Here is a 19,964-nt window from a genome sequence, read left to right on the forward strand (position 1 = left end):
AGGCTCTCCGTGTCTGATCTCACTTTTTCTTTGTTGTTCGTAGTGTCTGAAGGAACTAACTCGCAGGTAAAATATGAAAAACAAACAACACAGGGACACCTGAGTGGCTCAGTCGGTTAAGCATCTGCCTTGGGCTCAGGTCATGATTCCAGGGTCCTGGGATCGAGTCCTGCATCAGACTCCTTGCTCAGTGGGGAGCCTGCTTTGCCCTCTGCCTGCTGCTCCCCCCTGCTTGTGCACACTCTTTCTTTTTAAAAAAAGGGGGTGGGGAAAGAAACAAACAAACAGCACTTCTTTAGAAGGTTTTCACAGGGATGTTCCTGGTGCACTGGGGCTGTAGATCCTAGGAGACCAGATGTCTCACCCCGTGCAACCTCTGATGCTTCTTACACACCTTCTCTACTTGATGGGCCAGAGTTCTGGGAACCCCACTGGGGCCACCGTAGTCTAGACCTCTACCCAGCTTTTTCCCTTCCACTCTGAAGCCTGATTCGTCCATACAACCCCGCCAGTCCAGCATCTGCCCTGTGCCCTGCCCGTTTAGGGCAGCCCTGAGATTCCCACCATCACCAGCAGCATCACGTCCCTTGACCTAATGTACTTCATCATCACTGATTTTTTCCCCCCAATTTCTCCAATAAGCCAAGTTCTTTCCAACCTCATGGCTTTGCACCTGCTATTCTTTTTTCTTAGAAATGTTCTTTCTGTCCCTTCCTCTTATTTGTAAGCTTTCAGTTAAAGCGTAATTCTTCAGAAAGGTTTTTGCTGACTGCCCTCTATGAAGTGGTTCCTCCCATTTGTCTCTGTACCGGGACTGAGTTTATCTGCTTCCTCCAAACGTGATTATCTGGCTTCCTTCTTGTCTGGAGCGGCTCGTCCCGTTTCTAGCAGATTCGGTTTCTTTTACAAATACGCCCGCAGGTCTCCTTCGTGATCCTGAAATGAAAGTCGACCTTAACGTGAACGGCTCCCACGTGATGTAAAACCTCAGGAAGTAATTTGCTTATTCTTCAGTCATGTGTATTTCAGTTTGCGATGGCGCAGGTATGACCACGCTGGAAGACGCGATGAAGGAGTCAGGTGTCTGCCCCTGTCTGCAGGTACCGTGGGTGGGACAGATGTCAATGCTGGTCGACAGTGGTGTGGGGCACAGGTGGGTGGCTACTGGAGAGAGTATTTCACAATTCTTCGTAAAGTTCCAAACAAAGTACAATCTTCTGTTGATTCACGCACTACTTTCATTTGTAGAAAACTCAGTACGTTTGACATCTCTACAAAAATGCTTCGTGCTTGTACGCTTAATAGGGTTAGAGTCTGGGTTCGGATCATTTTATAAACAGATTTTTCACCTGCATGCATTCCAGCAAGACCAAGGGCATGAGGGGTGCACACATCCATTTTGTTATTACACGAGAATGTTTGTGCACGATGTAGGACATTTATATCCCTGGCCACTGCCCACGGCCAGCCTGTAATGTCCCACAATTGTCGAGACAACCAGAAATGCTGCTGCGAATTTCTGGAACACCTCTTTGGAATCACCAGTCTAGGCTATAAGCTCCTCTAGTCCAGGACCTGTGTTTGCCTTATTGACCCTGGAAGCCTCAATATCTAGCCAATTATTTATACCATAGCAGTACATGACAAATATTTAAGGAGTGAATGAATGAATGCGAATGCATGGAAACAGGGAAACATGTTCATCCATTCAGTTAAAAAGTGTGCACTGACGGCGCCTGGGTGGCTCGGTGGGTTAAAGCCTCTTCCTTCTGCTTGGGTCATGATCTCAGGGTCCTGGGATCAAGCCCCACATCGGGCTCTCTGCTCGGCAGGGAGCCTGCTTCTCCCTCTCTCTCTCTGCCTGCCTCTCTGCCTACTTGTGATCTCTCTCTGTCAAATAAATGAAGAAAATCTAAAAAAAAAAAGTGTGCTCTGAGCACGACTCTGGGGGCTAGGTTGCTGTTCTAGGATTAGGAATGCAGCAACTAATCAAACAAATACCCTATTCTTGTGGGCTTGTGCTCTCTCTCTGTATATGAAAGTACTGTTCTTTTTAGTCATCTTTCTTTTAAAGACTTCTTAACCATACTTCTTAAAAAGCATATCCAACTTAATTTGCATTTCAGAACACTAATGGCCAAATTAGCGCTGTGGATATTTTTGTTTTAGTTATAACTACTTAAGAGATGTTTATCTGAAGACTTTTTCTTCCCAGTGTTTTGTGAGTAGCAGTAAATACTTGTAAAATTCATAGAAATGTTACTAGTTTTATCCAACTTTCTTTATGTTGTGTGATTACTATGTGTTGTTTCATGTTGCTTTTTTAAAGTGATTATTTGAGTACTGTAGTACTTTTAGAAATTTTAACACAGAAGTAGCCTTAGGTGAATTGATTAAAAATTCTTAAAAAAAAAAAAAATTGAGGGGTGCCTGTGTGGCTCAGTGGGTTAAAGCCTCTGCCTTCTGCTCAGGTCATGATCTCAGGGTCCTGGGATTGAGCTCCGCATCAGGCTCTCTGCTCAGCGGAGAGTCTCCTGCCTCTCTGCCTACTTGTGATCTCTGTCTGTCAAATGAATAAATAAAATCTTTAAAAAGAATTTTGAGACATAATTAACATATAACATTATATTAGTTTCTGGTGTACAATTTAATGATTATATATTACAAAATAATGACAGTAGGGTCTAGTTAAAATCTATCACCACACATAGTTACAGCTTTTTTTCTTGTAAAGAGAAACTTTAAGATCTACTCTCTTAAATAGGGGAAGAAATGGTTGGAGGGGGGTCATAAGGCACAAACTTCTAGTTATAAAATAAGTAAGTCCTGCAATGTAATGTATAGCATAGTGACTGTAGTTAATAATACTGTCATAGAGGGGCACCTGAGTGACTTAGTACGTTGAGTGTCAGACTCTTAATTTCACCTTGGGTTATGATCTTGGGGTCGTGAGTTCAAGACCCCCGTGAGGCATCAGGCTCTGCACTCGGCAGGGAGGCTGATGGAGACGCTCTCCCTTGGCCTCTACCCCTACTTGCACACACTCTCTCTCTAAAGTTAATAAATAAATCTTGAAAAAAAATTATACTCTCTCTCTCTCTCTCTCTCTCTATATATATATATATATATATATTTGGAAGTTAATAGGAGAAAAGATCTTGAAGTTCTTTAAAGTTTTATTTATTTATTTAAGTAATCACTGCACCCAGCACGGGGCTCCAACTCAAAACCCTGAGATCAAGAGTCACCTGCTCTTCCAACTGAGCCAGATACATACCCCGTAAAGTTAAATTTAAAATACAAGTAAATAAATACAAGTAATTACCTGTGAAGTAATTGATTTTAAAGTCCGTAAAAAATAAGGTCCATTAGCAAATACTGCTGTAGAAAATGAGAGTAGGCTCTGAAGCGAGATCCTTGTTAAACCAGTTCATAAACTATGTGCTCCGTGGTTTTGCCAGTGAGGAAGGCTTCTTGTCTGAGTTGACCACCTTTGATCCGCCGTCTCCTCTGTCTTTCACATTCATCAAGTTCTCTCCCCCACCCCTCTCTGGCCTTTCTGCTTCAGAGGCCATTTTTCCTAGAAAAGCAGAAATCTTTCTGCTTACTTAGGAAGTCCTTCCTAAGTAGAGATGTTAACATTTCAAGCCCCTGTTTTATAATCTTGGGTGGCTCCTTATTATTTATAGGATAAATTTCAAACTCAACTTGGCATTCAAGGCTCTCACAAGCCTGGGGGGCTCAGGCTTGCCTTTGCAGATGTAATGCCTGTGGTTCCCATATAAACTTTGATTGATTGACTGATTGATTGGATACTGTCTGTCTTCAGTTGAGAATGTCTTGTACCCAATGACCCCAACTTTCTTCTCAGGCCTAGTTCAAATCCTGTTCCTGTTGGGGAGTCTTCTGTGTTGTCCATGGAGACCCATCCTCTGATCCTGGGATCTGTTTACTATTTCTCTTGCTAGTTACTTGGTGACAATATCTGCCTCACGTTTTAAAAGATTTTATGCTCTGAAAGGCGAGGTATGAGTTTATGAGTTACTCATTTTCCCTTCTGTCTCCTGGTCCAGGAAGTTACTGATCACACAGTGTTTAATAGCATCCCGCCCCCCCCCCCCCCCCCCCCCCCCGCCCCGCCGCCTTTTTTTTTTTTAAAGCTGTGATTAGACAGGCAGCGTGCTGTGCTTGAGAAACGTGTGCATTTGAGCTAGAGCGTCCAAATTCACATCCTTGCCTTGTGCACTCTTAGGAGCTCTCTGGCTTTGTCCACGGTGCTCAGCATCTCTGAATACCAGTTTTGTTTTCTTGTAGAATCGTAAGGATAATAATACCAATCAAATTGGGCTGCTTTAAGAACAAACTAATATGCGGGTAGTACATTCCATGTCATAAACTACGGTAAAAATGTTAATATGGCGGTTACTTTGGTGAATGCCTTTTAAAATAATGCGGCCTTCAATGCAGCTCATTTTTCTGGTCTACTCTTGTCTTTTTTTCCAACATCTTCAGCCTATTCCTTTTCCCCCTGCCTGTTCTCAGAGTATTACCTGGGACCTGCAGCTTTCTCCCATGTGTCACTACATAAATTACTATACTTGCTTTTATCTGCTTTCCTGATTTCCCTCTCTATGCCAAAGTCCCATTTCCCTGCAGTATTTCTTTCTCCATTATTCTTTAGCTTTCTTTCCTCTTAGTGTGCATAATAGGGTTCAACACTCACAGGAAACTGAAGAGTTCTCATAAAATCCAGAAGTCTATACAAATTCTGTTTTTGTTTGCTTATGGTAACATTTTAAGCAAAAGGCTGTCTTATTCATATGCACAGTTTTGGGAAGGTAGAAGGAGAGGTGGCAATTTTTCCAATCTTGTCCACTTGGTTTAAGGATGAAAACAAGTGTCCAGAGGCCCTATGTGAATTGCCCTGGATCTCAAGGTTAACGACCGATGGAGTTGATAGTTAAGACTGTTTCCGGAACTCAGCCCACTCTTGTTTCTTTGTACTTTTGCTCTCCGCTGTATTGTGTGTCCCGTCCTGGAGTTTAGCTGAGGACATTATCTAGGGGTTAGTTTGTTCCCTGCAGGCAATCTAGCTGATTGACTTTGGGTAAGTTATTTAACCTCTCTGACCTTGAGATTCTCATCAGAATAGGAGAGGTCCAGCTGCTCTGCAAGGTGTCTTCATAAATCTCCGTCTTCCTTCATTTCACAAACTCTTTGATGACCAGTTATTTACAAGTATGAGGTGAGTTGGATGCTTGGACATGGTTTGCATTTGTGCTTGTTTGGTTTTGTTTTGTTTTTTCCTCCCAAACACCACTCAAGGTTGAGCTTTTTTTGCTACATTACTGTATTTTGATCTGTACAACCAATTAAGCCTGTCCAGTATTTGGTTAAATTATTTCTAATTAAAACATCACGGCTTCCTTGGCAGAAATCCTGTCCTTGTACTACAAGGATGTTTGGCAAGATTTTTGTTATCATTTTTTAAAAGACTGTGGGAAAATGAAGCATTTTGTTGAAATATTTTCTTTGAGTCATAATGTTGAGACAGAACAATGTGACATTCTTTTATATGCCACCTGAAAGTTAACAAAAGAGACAGATTATTTTTCATTTAAGGACCAGTGTAGTATTAATCATTCATGGATTTCTTTGTGTACCTTCCCACACGAATTATTCACAGTTTGAAACAAACGCAGACCAAGAGAGAAATGTATACATGTATCTTATTGAAATTATAATGATAGGATATGTGAGCTGATTTGGCTAAAATATCATATCCAGTAAGTTACTCAGTCTTTTAATTTTATACAAACTCATACTCAAATTCCCTTTAAATTCCTAGAAAATCTTTCTACTTATTTCAATAAATGGAAAGGAATTATGAGTGGTATGTTTTTTCCCTGTCCACCTGAGTTCCTATAATGTTTGCTAGCCCTCCATTGAGAACGAGGAGCTTTCTGTGTGTAGGTGTGGGTCAGGTGATAAAACTACTTACCAAAAGAGTGAATGACTGTTCCCTGACCCAATATTTTCTTGGTTCTGTTTTGCTTTTAGTAATCAATTAATATACTACATCAAAAACCGATTTTGTTCAGTTGTGGAATTTTCACTCAGTCTGCCAGACCATCATTTCCTGAAGTGCTTGCAAATAGTCATTTTTTGTCTTTCGGTGTCTGAGAGACTATTTTAAGAGCATTGCCAAGCGTGGGAAACTAATAGCACTATATCCCAGCTGTGGAAACAGAATCACTAGGATAACGCACTTTAGCTTCCTGCAAAAGGACTTGTTGATGGCCACGCTGAGACTCTAGTTCCAGGCGGAGAAGAAACATGTACGATGATGGCAGTGAGCATTCTGAAGCGGTAAGAAAGTCTTTTTAAAGTCATTGACGTCTAGCATTTTTAATCAGTTTTTTTTTAACCATTTCCAAGTCTGTTTTTAAACTTTCCTCTCAAGTGCCTGGCATCACAGAAATCTCAAACAAATCGCTCATTTCTGAAGGACTAGGACAAATGCGGAAACAGTTCAGAACAAAATTTGAAATCAAACATGTTTTGTAATTTTATTATTTGTTGTATTTGAGATTATTTTTGTACTGGAACTTGGATTTGAAATGGTTACATCTATGAAAATGTGTTTTAAAAAATCCCTATAGTGTAATGACAGCAATTAAGATTCTTTAACGAAAAATCCTTGACTTACCAATGAAATCATATCTGTTAAGTAAAATTCAAAGTAATCGAATTGAGAATTTTTATTGTCATAAAATACTCTTCGGATCATTTGTAAATAGTAAACCATTAGTAAAATGTCACTCTTAACCTTAAACACTAAATGCATTCCTTAAACATTAAAAAATATTTAAATTAAGACTATATATAGAGAGTACCACATTGTTCTCAACCCGTAAAATATGTAAAAATTCACATTGATCCATACATTGTGCATTATGAACAGTTAGTGTTTCTCATAGCCAAATAAAAAATGAAGTTAAACGTTAAGAATTATAGACACAGTTTTGAAAGCGTCAAAAGGTATTTTAAACCATATGTTCCTTTGAAATACTGAATTTGAGCCAAGTTCAATAATTACATTTCTGATTCCTTCATAACTTGATGAACTGTGATGATAATTTGATCTGATTTTAGAAAGATTTATCAACTCTGTGTTCAGTAAATAATACCACAGCTTAACTGTTAAGAAATAAACTTGCATTAAATAGTGAATTTCAGTTTTCTGGTCATATTCCACTAAAAACCAAATTCCCTTTTTAGGTGTGTGTAGGCATCCCAGAATGAGATGATTTCACTTCTTGTCATGCAGCCAGAAGAAAAGAAATTTCCCGAAAAGCAACTGAAATTTCTACTTTAAACATAGCAAGTTGAAATCACACAGTCTTCTATTTAATCTGATTCCTTTATTCCAACCATTGGCCTAAGATCACGATGACAGATACAATTCCAGAATGAGAGCTGAAGGTTTTTGCCATCCATTTCAAAATGGTTTTTTTCTATTTTGGTCAGTGTTTTTTAAGACCTTCTTTTGTCTTTTGATCTATGCTCTCAGGTCACTGTCAAGATGAGCAAAAATTATTTAATGAGCAGGATAGGCCCCCTTCAGATGTTCCTCAGGATTTAAAGTTGCAAAATTCTAAGTTTTCAGAATAATTCCCTTAAAACTCCTACAAAGTGAATAGCGCGGAAACTCATGCAACGTGTAAGCCTTCCTGTCCCTTGTTCCGGTCTGCCCTGCTTGTGGCTCATGCGGAATTTTCAAACTATTTCAGGGTTGCACCCAAGCATAAGCTGTCAAAGAAGAAAAAGTATTTTGAGGAATGATGTTAGCATTTTAGGAAAGCACTCCTGAAAATGAGTTCCAGGTTTTCGTTACTTTTTAATAAAGAGTGTAAGAGAACACAGAAATTATTTCTTAGAATACACCCCAACGAGTATTTCAGGAATACAAACATTCATTAATTAGCCCCCGTGTGTTTAAAATACACACCTGTTGGGTATGGTTATGCACAGAAGCCAATTTTTTCATGAATAATTTCTATCATTTTTTGCATAATTTAAGGAACCATATGTTCTATAATGAAGAAAAAAATATTTAAAGTCTGCAATCATGTTAAACAGTTACAGTATGAGTCACTATATATATATACTTTTTTAAAAATGCTGCCCTAAGTGTGACAACAGGAACTTAAAGGATTTGAAGCATGCTATTAATTTAGTCAATTTATTAATTTAGGCCATTTTGCTTATCGAGACCAAATTTGGAAACTTTTCTGGATTTAAGTATTAAATTTTTTAAAAAAAAAATCTGGGGGACACCTGGCTGGCTCAATTGGTTAAGCGTCTGACTCTTGATTTTGGCTTCAGGTCACGATCTCAGGGTCGTGGGATTGAGCCCGTGCCAGGGTCTGTGCTGGGCATGGTAAGAATCTCTCTCCCCCTCTCCGGCTGCCCTTCCACCCCCTCCAAACAAAACAAAACAAAACAAAACAAAAAAGAAAGAAAGAAAAGAAAAGAAAAAAGAAAAAGTTTGAAAACTAGACTAAAATATTCATTGAGTCCTTAGATTTGTATTTGTTTTATAAGAAGAGGTCTGTATAGCTATTTAAGAAAACTGACTTTAGTAATTCTTCTAGGTTTTATAACTAGCCAGATCTGCTTAATTTTACTGGTATCATAAAGAACAGTTATGTGCATATAAAAAAATAAATTATTTTCCATTTCTTTTAGCTCCAAAGTCCTTTTTCTGTTTTTCTTCCTGTGAGTCGAATGTTCTATTTGTGTTACTAATATTTTTTGTAGTTTTGTCATTATTATTGTCTATTTGAAATATCCTTTACTTTGCTATAGTATAGGTAACGGTAGCCTAAATTTGGTATTTCTAATACACCCATATCCAAATTTTAATTTTTTGGGAAGTTAAGAATTGTCATTGAGGTGGTCTTACTTTTAATAAGAAACATGTAAAAACATGCTACATTTGAGAGGACTTCCATCTTTAAGGAGGTATATTTCCTTGTCGTGTCTTGTTAAGAGTTTGGAATGGGGCCAGTAGTGAGAGTTGTAAGAAGGGAGGAGGTATGTGTCTTTTCAGTTTAGAAGTTAATAAGTGAGTTCACTAGGAAATGGGCCGCCAACTCCCCACCCTTAGAAGTAGCTATCTTGCTTTCGGCATGCCCTAGACAGAAGAACTTTTTCTGATGATTGAAATAGTCTGTATCTGTGGCGTCCAATATGGTAGCCACATGTGGCTGTTGAGCACCTGAAATGAGGCAACGTAAGAATTGAATATGTAATTAAATTTAAATAGTCCTATGGTAGCTTCTACTGGACTCCTTTTAGCCAGAATTTTGCTCCATGGACCAGCAGTTCCAGCTTCACCTCAGAGCTTGGTAGGGATGCAGAATCTCTGGCCCCACTTCACACGTACAGCAGCAGTCCTCGTTTTAGTGAGCTCTCCAAGCGGATCCTGTGTTCATCATCATTTAGCAGAGCTGGTCTCACAGGTGTTCTTACGCAGACTGGATGGTTCGATGAGATGAGTGAGCCTCTAACTTTTTAATTTCAGAGAAGTTAATGATTTGCGATTCATAGAAAGGGAAGGGGCATCCACTTAGAGGTCAGACCACAGGCAGAAACACAACTTTGCAGTGTGTTGGCAGTGAGCGACTTGAGGCATACCGTTCTGTCTGTGGTTCGGTTCCCCCTGTGCCCCCCTGTAGTGAAGATGAAGTGACGTAACGTGAGCAAAGTGTTTACACACATAGTAGACCCCCAAGAGGATTGTTGTTGACTCATATTACAGAAGGTTGTGCCTGATTTCAAAGGAGACGCACAGACTATAGCAGACTCTGTCTTTCTTCCACATTTAAAAGGGCTTTGCAGAGTCTCAAATGATGACCGCTGGTGTTCAAGAAAAGAGGGTCTGAGCCCAGTGACTGGCTTTTTGGTCACATGTTACATCTTTGGGATTAAGGTGAGAAGCAATGACCCAGCCTCTTTAAACCCTGAAGGAATCCTTGCACTGCAGACCTAAGAGAACTGCTGCAGCTTCTTGCTGCATTTACTTTTTTTTTTTTTTAAGATTTTTATTTATTTATTTGACACAGACAGAGATCACAAGTAGGCAGAGAGGCAGACAGAGAGAGAGGGAGAAGCAGGCTCCCCGCTGAGCTGAGACCCTGATTTGGGGCTCGATCCCAGGACCCCGAGACCAGGACCTGAGCCAAAGACAGAGGCTTAACCCACTGAGTCAGTCAGGCACCAATTCCCCTTTCTCCTCCTCTGCCACTAGTGCGCGGAAGCCCCCAGATGCTTTACAATGTCTCCAAAATTCTGCCTCTCTCTGTAGCTCCTAGTTGGGAGCTACAGAGAGAGGCAGAAAGTGTGGTTTTGCCCTCCTGGTTGCAAAACAGGGAAGGAAATGTTGGGAGGATAGCCAGAATTTCCTTTTCAGCAAATTCTATGTTTTAAAAAGAATGAACCTGGGGTGAGCTCAAACTATTAGTCACAAGTTTTCATCTTAATGGTGCTTCATCAGAAAGCTAATCCAAGTGGTGGGGGGAGCTGTCATCTGGTTAAAAAGAAAAGCACATCATTACTTAAAATTCCCATCATTCTTTCGACACTAAAAAAGGAGTCCATGCTTACAGAATATAATTTTCAAAGTACTTTCTGTAATTGAGCCATTCTCCCCCTGTCGGATATTTACATTGTTTTATACATACAAGCACATGTGTATATACGCATACATTGTTTTATACATACAAGCACATGTGTATATACGCATACACACATGTACATATAGACGACGTGTGTGTGTTTCAGCCCGTGGGAACATTCTCGTACGTATTTCTTGGCATCTTTATTTCCTTCACATAGATTCTGGAAAAGAGAATTCCTGAATATATACTTTTTAAGAGAGTAGCATGCCTTTCCAAATTGCTTTTCAGAAACGTTGCCTTAAGTGAGACATCTACCAACATTGTATGAGTTCATTTCCCTGCAGTATTGGCTATCATTTTTCAAATGATTAATTTGACGGGGTGGAATATTATCCAGCCATGGAAGGGAAGTCCTACCATTCGCAACAACACAGGTAGCCCTTGAGGACAGTATGCTGACTGAAATGAGTCCGTCAGAGAAAGACAAATGCTCTGTAACTGCGCTTGCATGTGGAAGGTGGGCGAAATGGGTGCAGTTAGTCAAAAGGTACCAACCTCCAGTTATATGATGAATTAGTCCCAGGGATGTAATGTACAGCATGGTGACTATAATTCACAATACTATATTGTATATTTGGAAGTTTCTTAAAAGACTGGATCTTAAAAGTTCTCATCACAAGAAAAAAAATTATAACTATGTGTAGCAACGTACATGAACTAGACTTATTGTGGTGACCATTTGATAACATGAAGTGCATCTATATATCAAACCATCTATATATTGAAGTGCATCTATATATCAAACATCTATATATTGAGGTTTTATACACCTCAAACTAATATAATGTTATATGTCAATTATATCTCATTTTTAAAAATAAAAATAAAAAAATAAAAATAGTGTTAAAATAATTTGATAGGCAAAAATATCTCATTTTTAAACATCTGTGTATTTTTTTATTATGGTGAGGTTAAATATTTTTTCATATTTTTTTTAGCCATAGTTGTTTCTTCCTTAGTTTTGTGTCTTTGGGTGAGTTATTAAACTCTGTATCTTGTTTTTTAAAAATATTTTATTTATTTATTTATTTATTCATTTATTTATTTATTTGACAGAGATCACAAGTAGGCCAGGGAAAGGCAGAGAGGGAGGAGGAAGCAGGCTCCCTGCTGAGCAGAGAGCCCAATGCAGGGCTCCATCCCAGGACCCTGGGATCATGACCTGAGCCAAAGGCAGAGGCTTAACCCAATGAGCCACCCAGGTGCCCCTTGTTTTTTTTTTTTTTAAATCTCAAGTCACTTTGTAAGGTCAGTGTGAAAACCAAATCAGTTAATATATTTCGCGTACTTGGAGTTGTATAAATATTGGTTATTGGTCTTCAGTGAATGTTGATTGATGGCTTTTGTCCATTGTTTTCTGTTGGGATCCCAGAACTTCGAACTTTATTGACTTTTCTCACTTCCTTGCACGAAGTGGGAGAGGGTGAAACTTTCTGATGAATCTGGTCCCTGTTGCTTCTGAAGGCATTGGAAGCCACAAGATGGGATGATCCTCAGTATGGAAGTTGAATCCTCACGCTGGGTGTGTCACCTGATATTATTATTCCCATCGTGTAGATACGGAAAACAAAGGTTTTGAAAGTTTCGGTGGCTTGTCCAGAGTAGGACCGACTTCTCCTCTGCCACCTCTGTGCCGCTGGAGATTATGGTCACTCACCCCCTGGCAGTTGCGCTTGGGTTTACACCTCGGGTTTACAGCATGCTGGTTGCTATCGACTCGGGAGCCATGTGGCCAGAGTTCAGCCCCTGGCTCTGTCGCTTCGTAGCGGTGCCATGTCACCAGCACTCTCAGCTCATCTGGAAAACAGGGAGGGTGGTAGGACTTGGCTTAGGGATGGTTGGGAGGGTTAAGTTAATCTATGCGTAAGTCACTTGGAAGAGTAGTTTGTACACGACAGCTGGTCTGTACCAGCCACTGTGATCGCAGTAACTCCATCTTCAGAGGCTTGGGTGGCCAAAGGCCCACCTGACACGTTAAGGGTGTTGCCTTTGTATTGACTTCCGGGAAAGAGCACTTCCGGGATGGAGATCAGGGGAGATCACTTAGGGACTGAGGACTTGGGCTTTTGTTCAGCCCATGTCACGATGACCCAAAAAGGAATTTTGCCCAGTGAAAACTACACCAGTTCTGATTTGGTTTTGTGCAGCTGACAGATCAGAAGCCCAGAGCCCCTTGGTGCCTCCGGCTTGTTACAGTTCCTGCATGGACGAGTTCACCAACGAGGCCACGTTCCTTCTCTTCTGTTACTTTCTTGGGGGTCAGGGGCAGTTGGGAGGGAGCTGCCGAATGCCTCTTCCCAAGGCCACAGTCATCAGAACATCAGCTCAGCATGTGGCTCTTGTGCACACACATGTGCCCCTCTTTCTGGAGATTTTCACTGTTGGTAGTACAGGAAGCTCCATAGATGCCGTGGTTTGGGGGGATAAAAGAAGAAGAAGAAAACTTTGCTATGAAGCAAAATCACTTCTCTTCAGTGACCAGCCAGCCTCACTTTGCCCTGCGCCGTGGAGGGATCATAAAGAACCTTCTCGGTGAAGGTCCTCATGGTCTGTGGGGATCCTCGTTTGTTCATCATTCAGCAAGGTTTACGGAACCCTTACTGCGCTTCCTCCCACCCTAAACCCAGGTGGATTTGTGTCTGCTCCTACTTTTGTATCTTAATTCCGATTTCTCTTTCTCCCCAACAAAGCGGCACAGCCTTCCTGAAGGGTTAGCAGCCGGCTGTGCAAGGCTGACAGGTGGACAAGGACGAGGATAACAGATATTAGTTATTGGATATTTATGTCGGGCACTAGATCAAATGATTTATATATAATAATCATTCAAAATAATTGTCTTACCACCCACAGTTTACAGATAAGGAAACTGTGATTCAGGAAGGTTTGAGTTTTTTTTTTTTTTAATTTTTAAAAAAGATTTTATTTATTTATTTGAGAGAGAGTGAAAGAGAGCCTGGGGGGGGTGGGTTATGCACAGGGAAAGGGAGGAGCAGAATTCCCGCTGAGCAGGGAGCCTGACTCCAGGGCTGGATCCCAGGACCCCGGGATCCTCACCTGAGCTGAAGGCAGACGCTAAGCAACCCAGGTGCCCAGGGATTCAGGAAGTTGTAAAATATTTTTTAAATGTGCCTAAGAGCACACAGCTAAGCGGTGGAACCAGAATTTCAGCGCTGGCTAAGCCAGCTGCAGAATCCAAGCCCTTCCTTGTCCTGTGCGGCTCCTCTCATAAGGTCAGTCTCCTGGTTTCTCTGTTTGCTTTCTTGAGCCTTGGGGCTAACCTGTATGTTCCTTCATATTTTTTGTCACAGTTTTTTTGTTTCATTTATTTCATTTCATTTCATTTTTTGTTTCATTTATTTAATGAATAAGGTGTTAGAATTGTCAACCCAATCGGTATGGGATTTGCTTTTGGGAAAGTGTTTATCCAGCAGCTATCTCCAGAAGCCCACGTGTCATTGGGACACGCTTGCACGGGTGCTGATGTGCAGCCTGGAGAGGATCACATTTCCAAACTAAAGTTAAGGTTTACTGGCAAAGAATAAAATATGAGAGAAAATCTTGAAGACTTGTGTAGGGAACAGAAATGATGGTAAGAATAAATCAGCTTCCTTCTCTACGCTGATTTGTGTTGTGCCTGCCTTGATTTGGAGAAAAATAAATAATTACGGACATACAGGATGAGATAGTGACTAAGGATAAAGAGTGCCAGAGGAAAATGCCACTATAAAGATTTACGAAATAGAGTGATGTCTCCAAGGTTGGAAGGATTGCTGAAGTCACCAGACCGAGCAGGACAAGAGATAAGTGAGGTGAGGTGTCCCTTCAGACTTCCAGGAAGGTAGACAGGGGCGTAGGGGCAAGTCAGTGCCTGGAGAGGAGCCAGGTAGAACTGGCTGGATGGGGAATGGAATCCCACGATTGCCTTGAGGGACTAATCCTGACCTAAGAAAGGAAGTGTCTCCTTGGGTTTACAGTAAAGGCGAACAGCTGCCTTCAGAATGAAACAGAGGCAACTTAAAACTAGTTAGAGTTCAGGAGTTACTGAATAATTTGTTGACCTCCTTTGTCACTGAGGTAGGTTTTCTTTGTAAAGTGCTTGGTGTCCTAAATGGTTTACTTAGCCTTTTGTATCCTGTGCAACCACAGAACCACAAAGTCGAGGTAAATGGCACTTTCCTGAGTACTTCGCACCAGCTCTGTGCTTGGCGAGGATTACTTACATCACAACAGCTTTATGCACCAGGAGCTGCCTCCCTCCCATTTTCCAGATAAACTTAGCCTTTGCGATGTTCTTTTTTTTTAATTACTGTATAATGTATTATTTGTTTCAAGTGCACGGGTCTGTGAATCATCAGTCTTATACAATTCACAGCACTCACCGTAGCACATATGCTCCCCCAGTGTCCATCACCCAGCCTCCCCATCCCTCCCCCTTAACCCCCCAGGAACCCTCAGTTTGTTTCCTGAGATTAAGAGTCTCTTAGGGTTTCTCTCTCTCTCTCTCTCTGGTTTCATCTTGATTCATTTCCCCTCCCTTCCCTTATGATCCTTTCTTACTTCTCAGATTCCTCATATCAGTGAGTTCATATGATAATTTCATTCTTTGATTGACTTATTTCGCTTAGCATAATACCCTCTAGTTCCATCCATGTCATTGCAAATGGCAAATTGCAGTTTTTGATAGCTGTGTAGTATTCTATCGTGTGTGTGTGTGTGTGTGTGTGTGTGTGTGTGTGTGAATATATATACACTTACCACATCTTCTTTATCCATTCATCTGTTGATGGACATCTAGGCTCTTTCCATAGTTTGACTATTGTGGACACTGCTGCTATAAACATTTGGGTGCACATGCCCCTTTGGATCACTTCATTTGTATCTTTAGGGTAAATAACCAGTAGTGCAAATTGCTGGGTTGTAGGATAGCTCTGTTTTCAACTTTTTGAGGAAACTTCATGCTGTTTTTCAGAGTGGTTGCACCAGCTTGCATTCCCACCAACAGTGTAGGAGGGTTCCCCTTTCTCTGCATCCTCACCAACACCTGTCATTTCCTGACTTGTTAATTTTAGCCATTCTGACTGGTGTGAAGTGGTATCTCACTGTAGTTTTGATTTGTATTTCCCTGATGCCGAGGGATGTTGAGCACTTCTTCATGTGTATGTTGACCATTTGGATGTCTTCTTTACAGAAATAGTCAGAAATTCATGTCTTCAGCTCATTTCTTGACTGGATAATTTGTTCTTTGATTTGTTCTTTATAGATTTTGAATACTAGCCCTTTATCTGATCTGTCATTTGCAAATATCTTCTCCCATTCTGTCAGTTTTCTTGGTTTTGTTGACTGTTTCCTTTGCTGTGCAAAACTTTTGATCTTGATGAAGTCCTAGTAGTTCATTTTGGCCCTTGCTTCCCTGGCCTTTGACAATGATTCTAGGAAGAAGTTCCTGCAGCTGAGGTCGAAGAGGTTGCTGCCTGTGTTCTAATCAAGGATTTTGATGGATTCCTGTCTCACATTGAAGTCTGTCATCCGTTTTGAGTCTGTTTTTGTGTGTGGTGTGAGGAAATGGTCCAGTCTCATTCTTCTGCATGTGGCTGTCCAATTTCCCCAACACCATTTGTTGAAGAGATTATCTTTTTTCCACTGGACATTCTTTCCTGCTTTGTCAAAGATTAGTTGACCATAGAGTTGAGGGTCCATTTCTGGCTTCTCTATTCTGTTCCATTGATCTATGTGTCTGTTTCTGTGCCAGTACCATACTGTCTTGATGATGACAGCTTTGTAATAGAGCTTGAAGTACGGAATTGTGATGTCACCAGCTTTGGTTTTCTTTTCCAACATTCCTCTGGCTATTCGGGGTCTTTTCTGGTTCCATACAAATTTTAGGATTATTTGTTCCATTTCTTTGAAAAAAGTTGATGGTATTTTGATAGGGATTGCATTAAATGTGTAGATTGCTCTAGGAAGCATAGACATTTTTGTAATATTTATTCTTCTAATCCATGAGCATGGAACATTTTTTCATCTTTGTGTCTTCCTTATTTTCTTTCATGAATATTCTATAGTTTTCTGAGTAAAGATTCTTTGTCTCTTTGGTTAGATTGATTCAGCCTTTGCGATGTTCTGTAACTTGGCCAGGGTCACTAGGAAGTGTCAGGTTTGATATTTGTTACACTGCCCCCTAAAGAAAGGGTCTTTTTAGTAAAAGCAAAAGGCTGGGCTAAAGCATAGCCCAAGGAACAATTCCTGTTTTCTCTGGTGTTAGAAATTGAAGATGAGTGTGAACTAAGTGCTTTGACATATCCTGTTCTCTTTTATTTTGTCCTGTGATTTCACTCTCCCTATCCTGCTTCAATGCCATAAGATGGGAGGTATATGCATCTTTATTAAGATAAAGGGAACCTCAGTGTGTTAATTGGGATGAAGTCCACTGTTAAATTAATCATTTTGTAAATCCTCTGAGAAGTAATATTTACTCTTTGGATTGAGTTTTCAGAGTTATGCATTGGAGGAAAATTAAACTAGGAAAAACAGCTTTTAGTCAATGAAGACCTTTCATGTATTTTCCCTAACTAATCTAGTACCTTGGAACTGGGAAAAGGAAGGAGGTATTTGCCACAAAATACAGCTAGCAAGTAGAAATTCAGTTCTCCTTGACCCTTACTGGGAATATCCAGGGGCCTATGCTCTGAGCAATGAACTTAATGTTTGTCGGCTGGAGCACGATTATCAGTAGATGGGAAGGATGGACGGTCAACGCCTGAACAGGCCAGGATGGAAAGATGGTTTGATTTTCCTTGTTTGTCGACATGCTGAAACCACCACAAAGGAGCCTCTTAATGCCGGGAACATAGATTTGGAAGGGAAAATGATTTTTCTCACCAGTTGAGGTTGTCACAATATTAAAAACCAACTGTACTAAGATACCAGCTTAAGTATAAATTATTTCAGTTAGCTTAAGAGAAGGAGAGGAAATATCTTTTTTTAAAAATGATTTTATTTATCGGGGCACCGGGGTGGCTCAGTGGGTTAAAGCCTCTGCCTTCTGCTCAGGTCATGACCCCAGGGGCCTGGGATCAAGCACCGCATCGGACTCTCTGCTCAATGGAGAGCCTGCTTCCTCCCTGTCTCTCTGCCTGCCTCTCCACCTACTTGTGATCTGTCAAATAAATAAATAAATAATCTTTAAAAAAAAAAGAAAGAAAGAAAGAAAGACTTTATTTTTCTATATGAGAGAGAGCGCATCTGCACATGAAGAGAGGGAGAGGGAGAAACAGGCTCCCCACTGAGCATGGAGCCCCATGTGGGGCTTGATCCCAGGACCGTGAGATCATGACCTGACACAAAGGCAGGCATTTAACCGACTGAGCCATCAGGCGCCCCAGGAGAGCAAACATCTTGTGCCCCATAGGTAGCCTCCAAAATCAAACCCTTCAATTACTGTTATAAAAAAGAGGAATCAGAGTATGGAATAATTGGACTAATTAGGTATCAGTATGATACAAGCTCTGTAATGTGAAGCCTGGCATATCATATAATAGAGAAGTTGACAAATTTTTTTCTGTAACAACCAGACAGTAAATATTTTTGGCTTTGAGGCCATACATTCTCTGTCTCCATCACTGAGATCTGTTGTTGTAACCTGAGAGCAGCCATTAGCTCACAAGACACAAAAAGTGACGGCAGGCTGACTTTGGTCCCAGAGCTGTGGTCGGCTGGTCCCTGATAGCATCTGTGTGGATAGAGCCCTAGACATATTTTTATACCAGCAAAAGTATAATGCTTTCTACACAAGCCTCGTAGAAAATCTGAGAATGCACTATATAGATGCCCCTTTGTAGAAAGCTATTTTATTTGAGGCTTTTGAAAATTATACTCGGCCAACTCCAACATTAACCTCTGCTCTTTAATTCAGGTATTTTATTCAGATTTCTTCCCAGACCCGGGAACTGACTGAATATAATTATTATGAAAGACACAGATCCCTTGAACCCTTTCTTCTGGCTGTTTTGAAGGGTCATTGTCTTTTTGCTAACATCATGCTTCAGCTGCTTACGGAAGGTATTATCCTTACAGGAATGGTCTAACTGACAGTTTATATGGGGCTGCTGGGACCAGCAACCGAGAAAACCCAGCCAGTAGTTAGAGGAAGGTTCTGAATACAAATCCTCAAATGTGTCACTTTGTCCCATCTGAATCCCAGTGCATTATACTCTACGACCGACAGCATGCTTGGTGATATGTCAACATTTTAATTCTGAATGAGTGTTAATTGGATATTTTAGTGCTGAAATTATTTGTTACCTAAAACACTGACACAACCTGAAGTTCCCTGATTTTTATAATTATATAGCACATACAGACTCTCTTTCTCTAGCTTTGATTGCTTTTACAAAATGTATTTAAGGCACACGCTTTAGATCAATTAATAATTCAGAACTGTAATTATTAGACTCCATGGTGACTTGGTAGTAAACGCCTTCCTGAATCAGCTCGTTCACAGTTCGGGGCTGGTTGGAATTGGGAACTGCAACTGAAAACAAAAACAAAAGCAAAAAACGGAAAATACCTCCCCTTGAAACCATGTACGCCGGGAACGTAGAGGGCCCTGCCGAATGGTATATTGGGAAGTCGTTAAGCAAGTAAATCTTGACAGTTGTCATCTCAAGGAGAAAAAAAAAATACTTTTTTTTTTTTTGGTATCTATATGAGATGATGGATGTCAACCAAACTGTGGGGAAATTATTTTATAATATATGTAAGTCAGGTCACTGTGCTGCTTAAACTTACACAGTGCGTAAGGTAGGTAGGTCAACTGTATCTCATTAACGCTGGGAAAATAACACCTCCCTGTCCTCCCTTTACTTCCCAGCTGCCTAGAGCAAATGTGTGGGGTGGCTGCCCAGTCCAACTCAGGGCTCGGGGCTTGGGCGCAGGAGAGACCAGTGCAACCAGCAGCCCTTGCTTTCCTGGAGCTCTTTGTTATGTATTTCCTCGCCTAATAGAATTTCTTGCTCTCTTCTCTCTCTCTCTCTCTCTCTTTCTCTTATTTATTTATTTATTTATTTTCGTTTGGATGCTTACTCTGATTTCTCTAGCAGAAACCATGTGGGTCAAAAAAAAATTTTCTTTGTGGCAAAATGTACATAACAATATTTACTATTTTCACTGTTATTAAGTGTACAGTTCTGTGGACCTAAGTACATGGGGTTTTGGGGGGCT

At 40.6% G+C, this 19,964-nt stretch overlaps 1 protein-coding gene across 10 annotated transcripts in view; it reads left to right on the forward strand.

Moving 5' to 3' along the window:
• The window catches only part of CACNB2 (calcium voltage-gated channel auxiliary subunit beta 2), a 377,317-nt gene that overhangs the window by 212,117 nt on the left and 145,236 nt on the right, over nt 1–19,964 (forward strand). Inside the window, exon 1 of one of the 10 annotated variants that reach the window (XM_032349541.1) lies at nt 290–1,100. The exons of 8 other annotated variants lie outside the window; for them this stretch is intronic. In XM_032349541.1, coding sequence (XP_032205432.1) covers nt 1,017–1,100 — 84 coding nt within the window. In that variant the 5' untranslated portion in view covers nt 290–1,016. Of the gene's footprint in view, nt 1–289; nt 1,101–5,743; nt 6,370–19,964 lie in introns of those variants that run through there. One more of the 10 variants, XM_032349546.1, reaches the window with a different exon arrangement.

The sequence above is a fragment of the Mustela erminea genome, chromosome 6, assembly GCF_009829155.1.
Source record: "Mustela erminea isolate mMusErm1 chromosome 6, mMusErm1.Pri, whole genome shotgun sequence".
Lineage (NCBI taxonomy): Eukaryota > Metazoa > Chordata > Mammalia > Carnivora > Mustelidae > Mustela > Mustela erminea.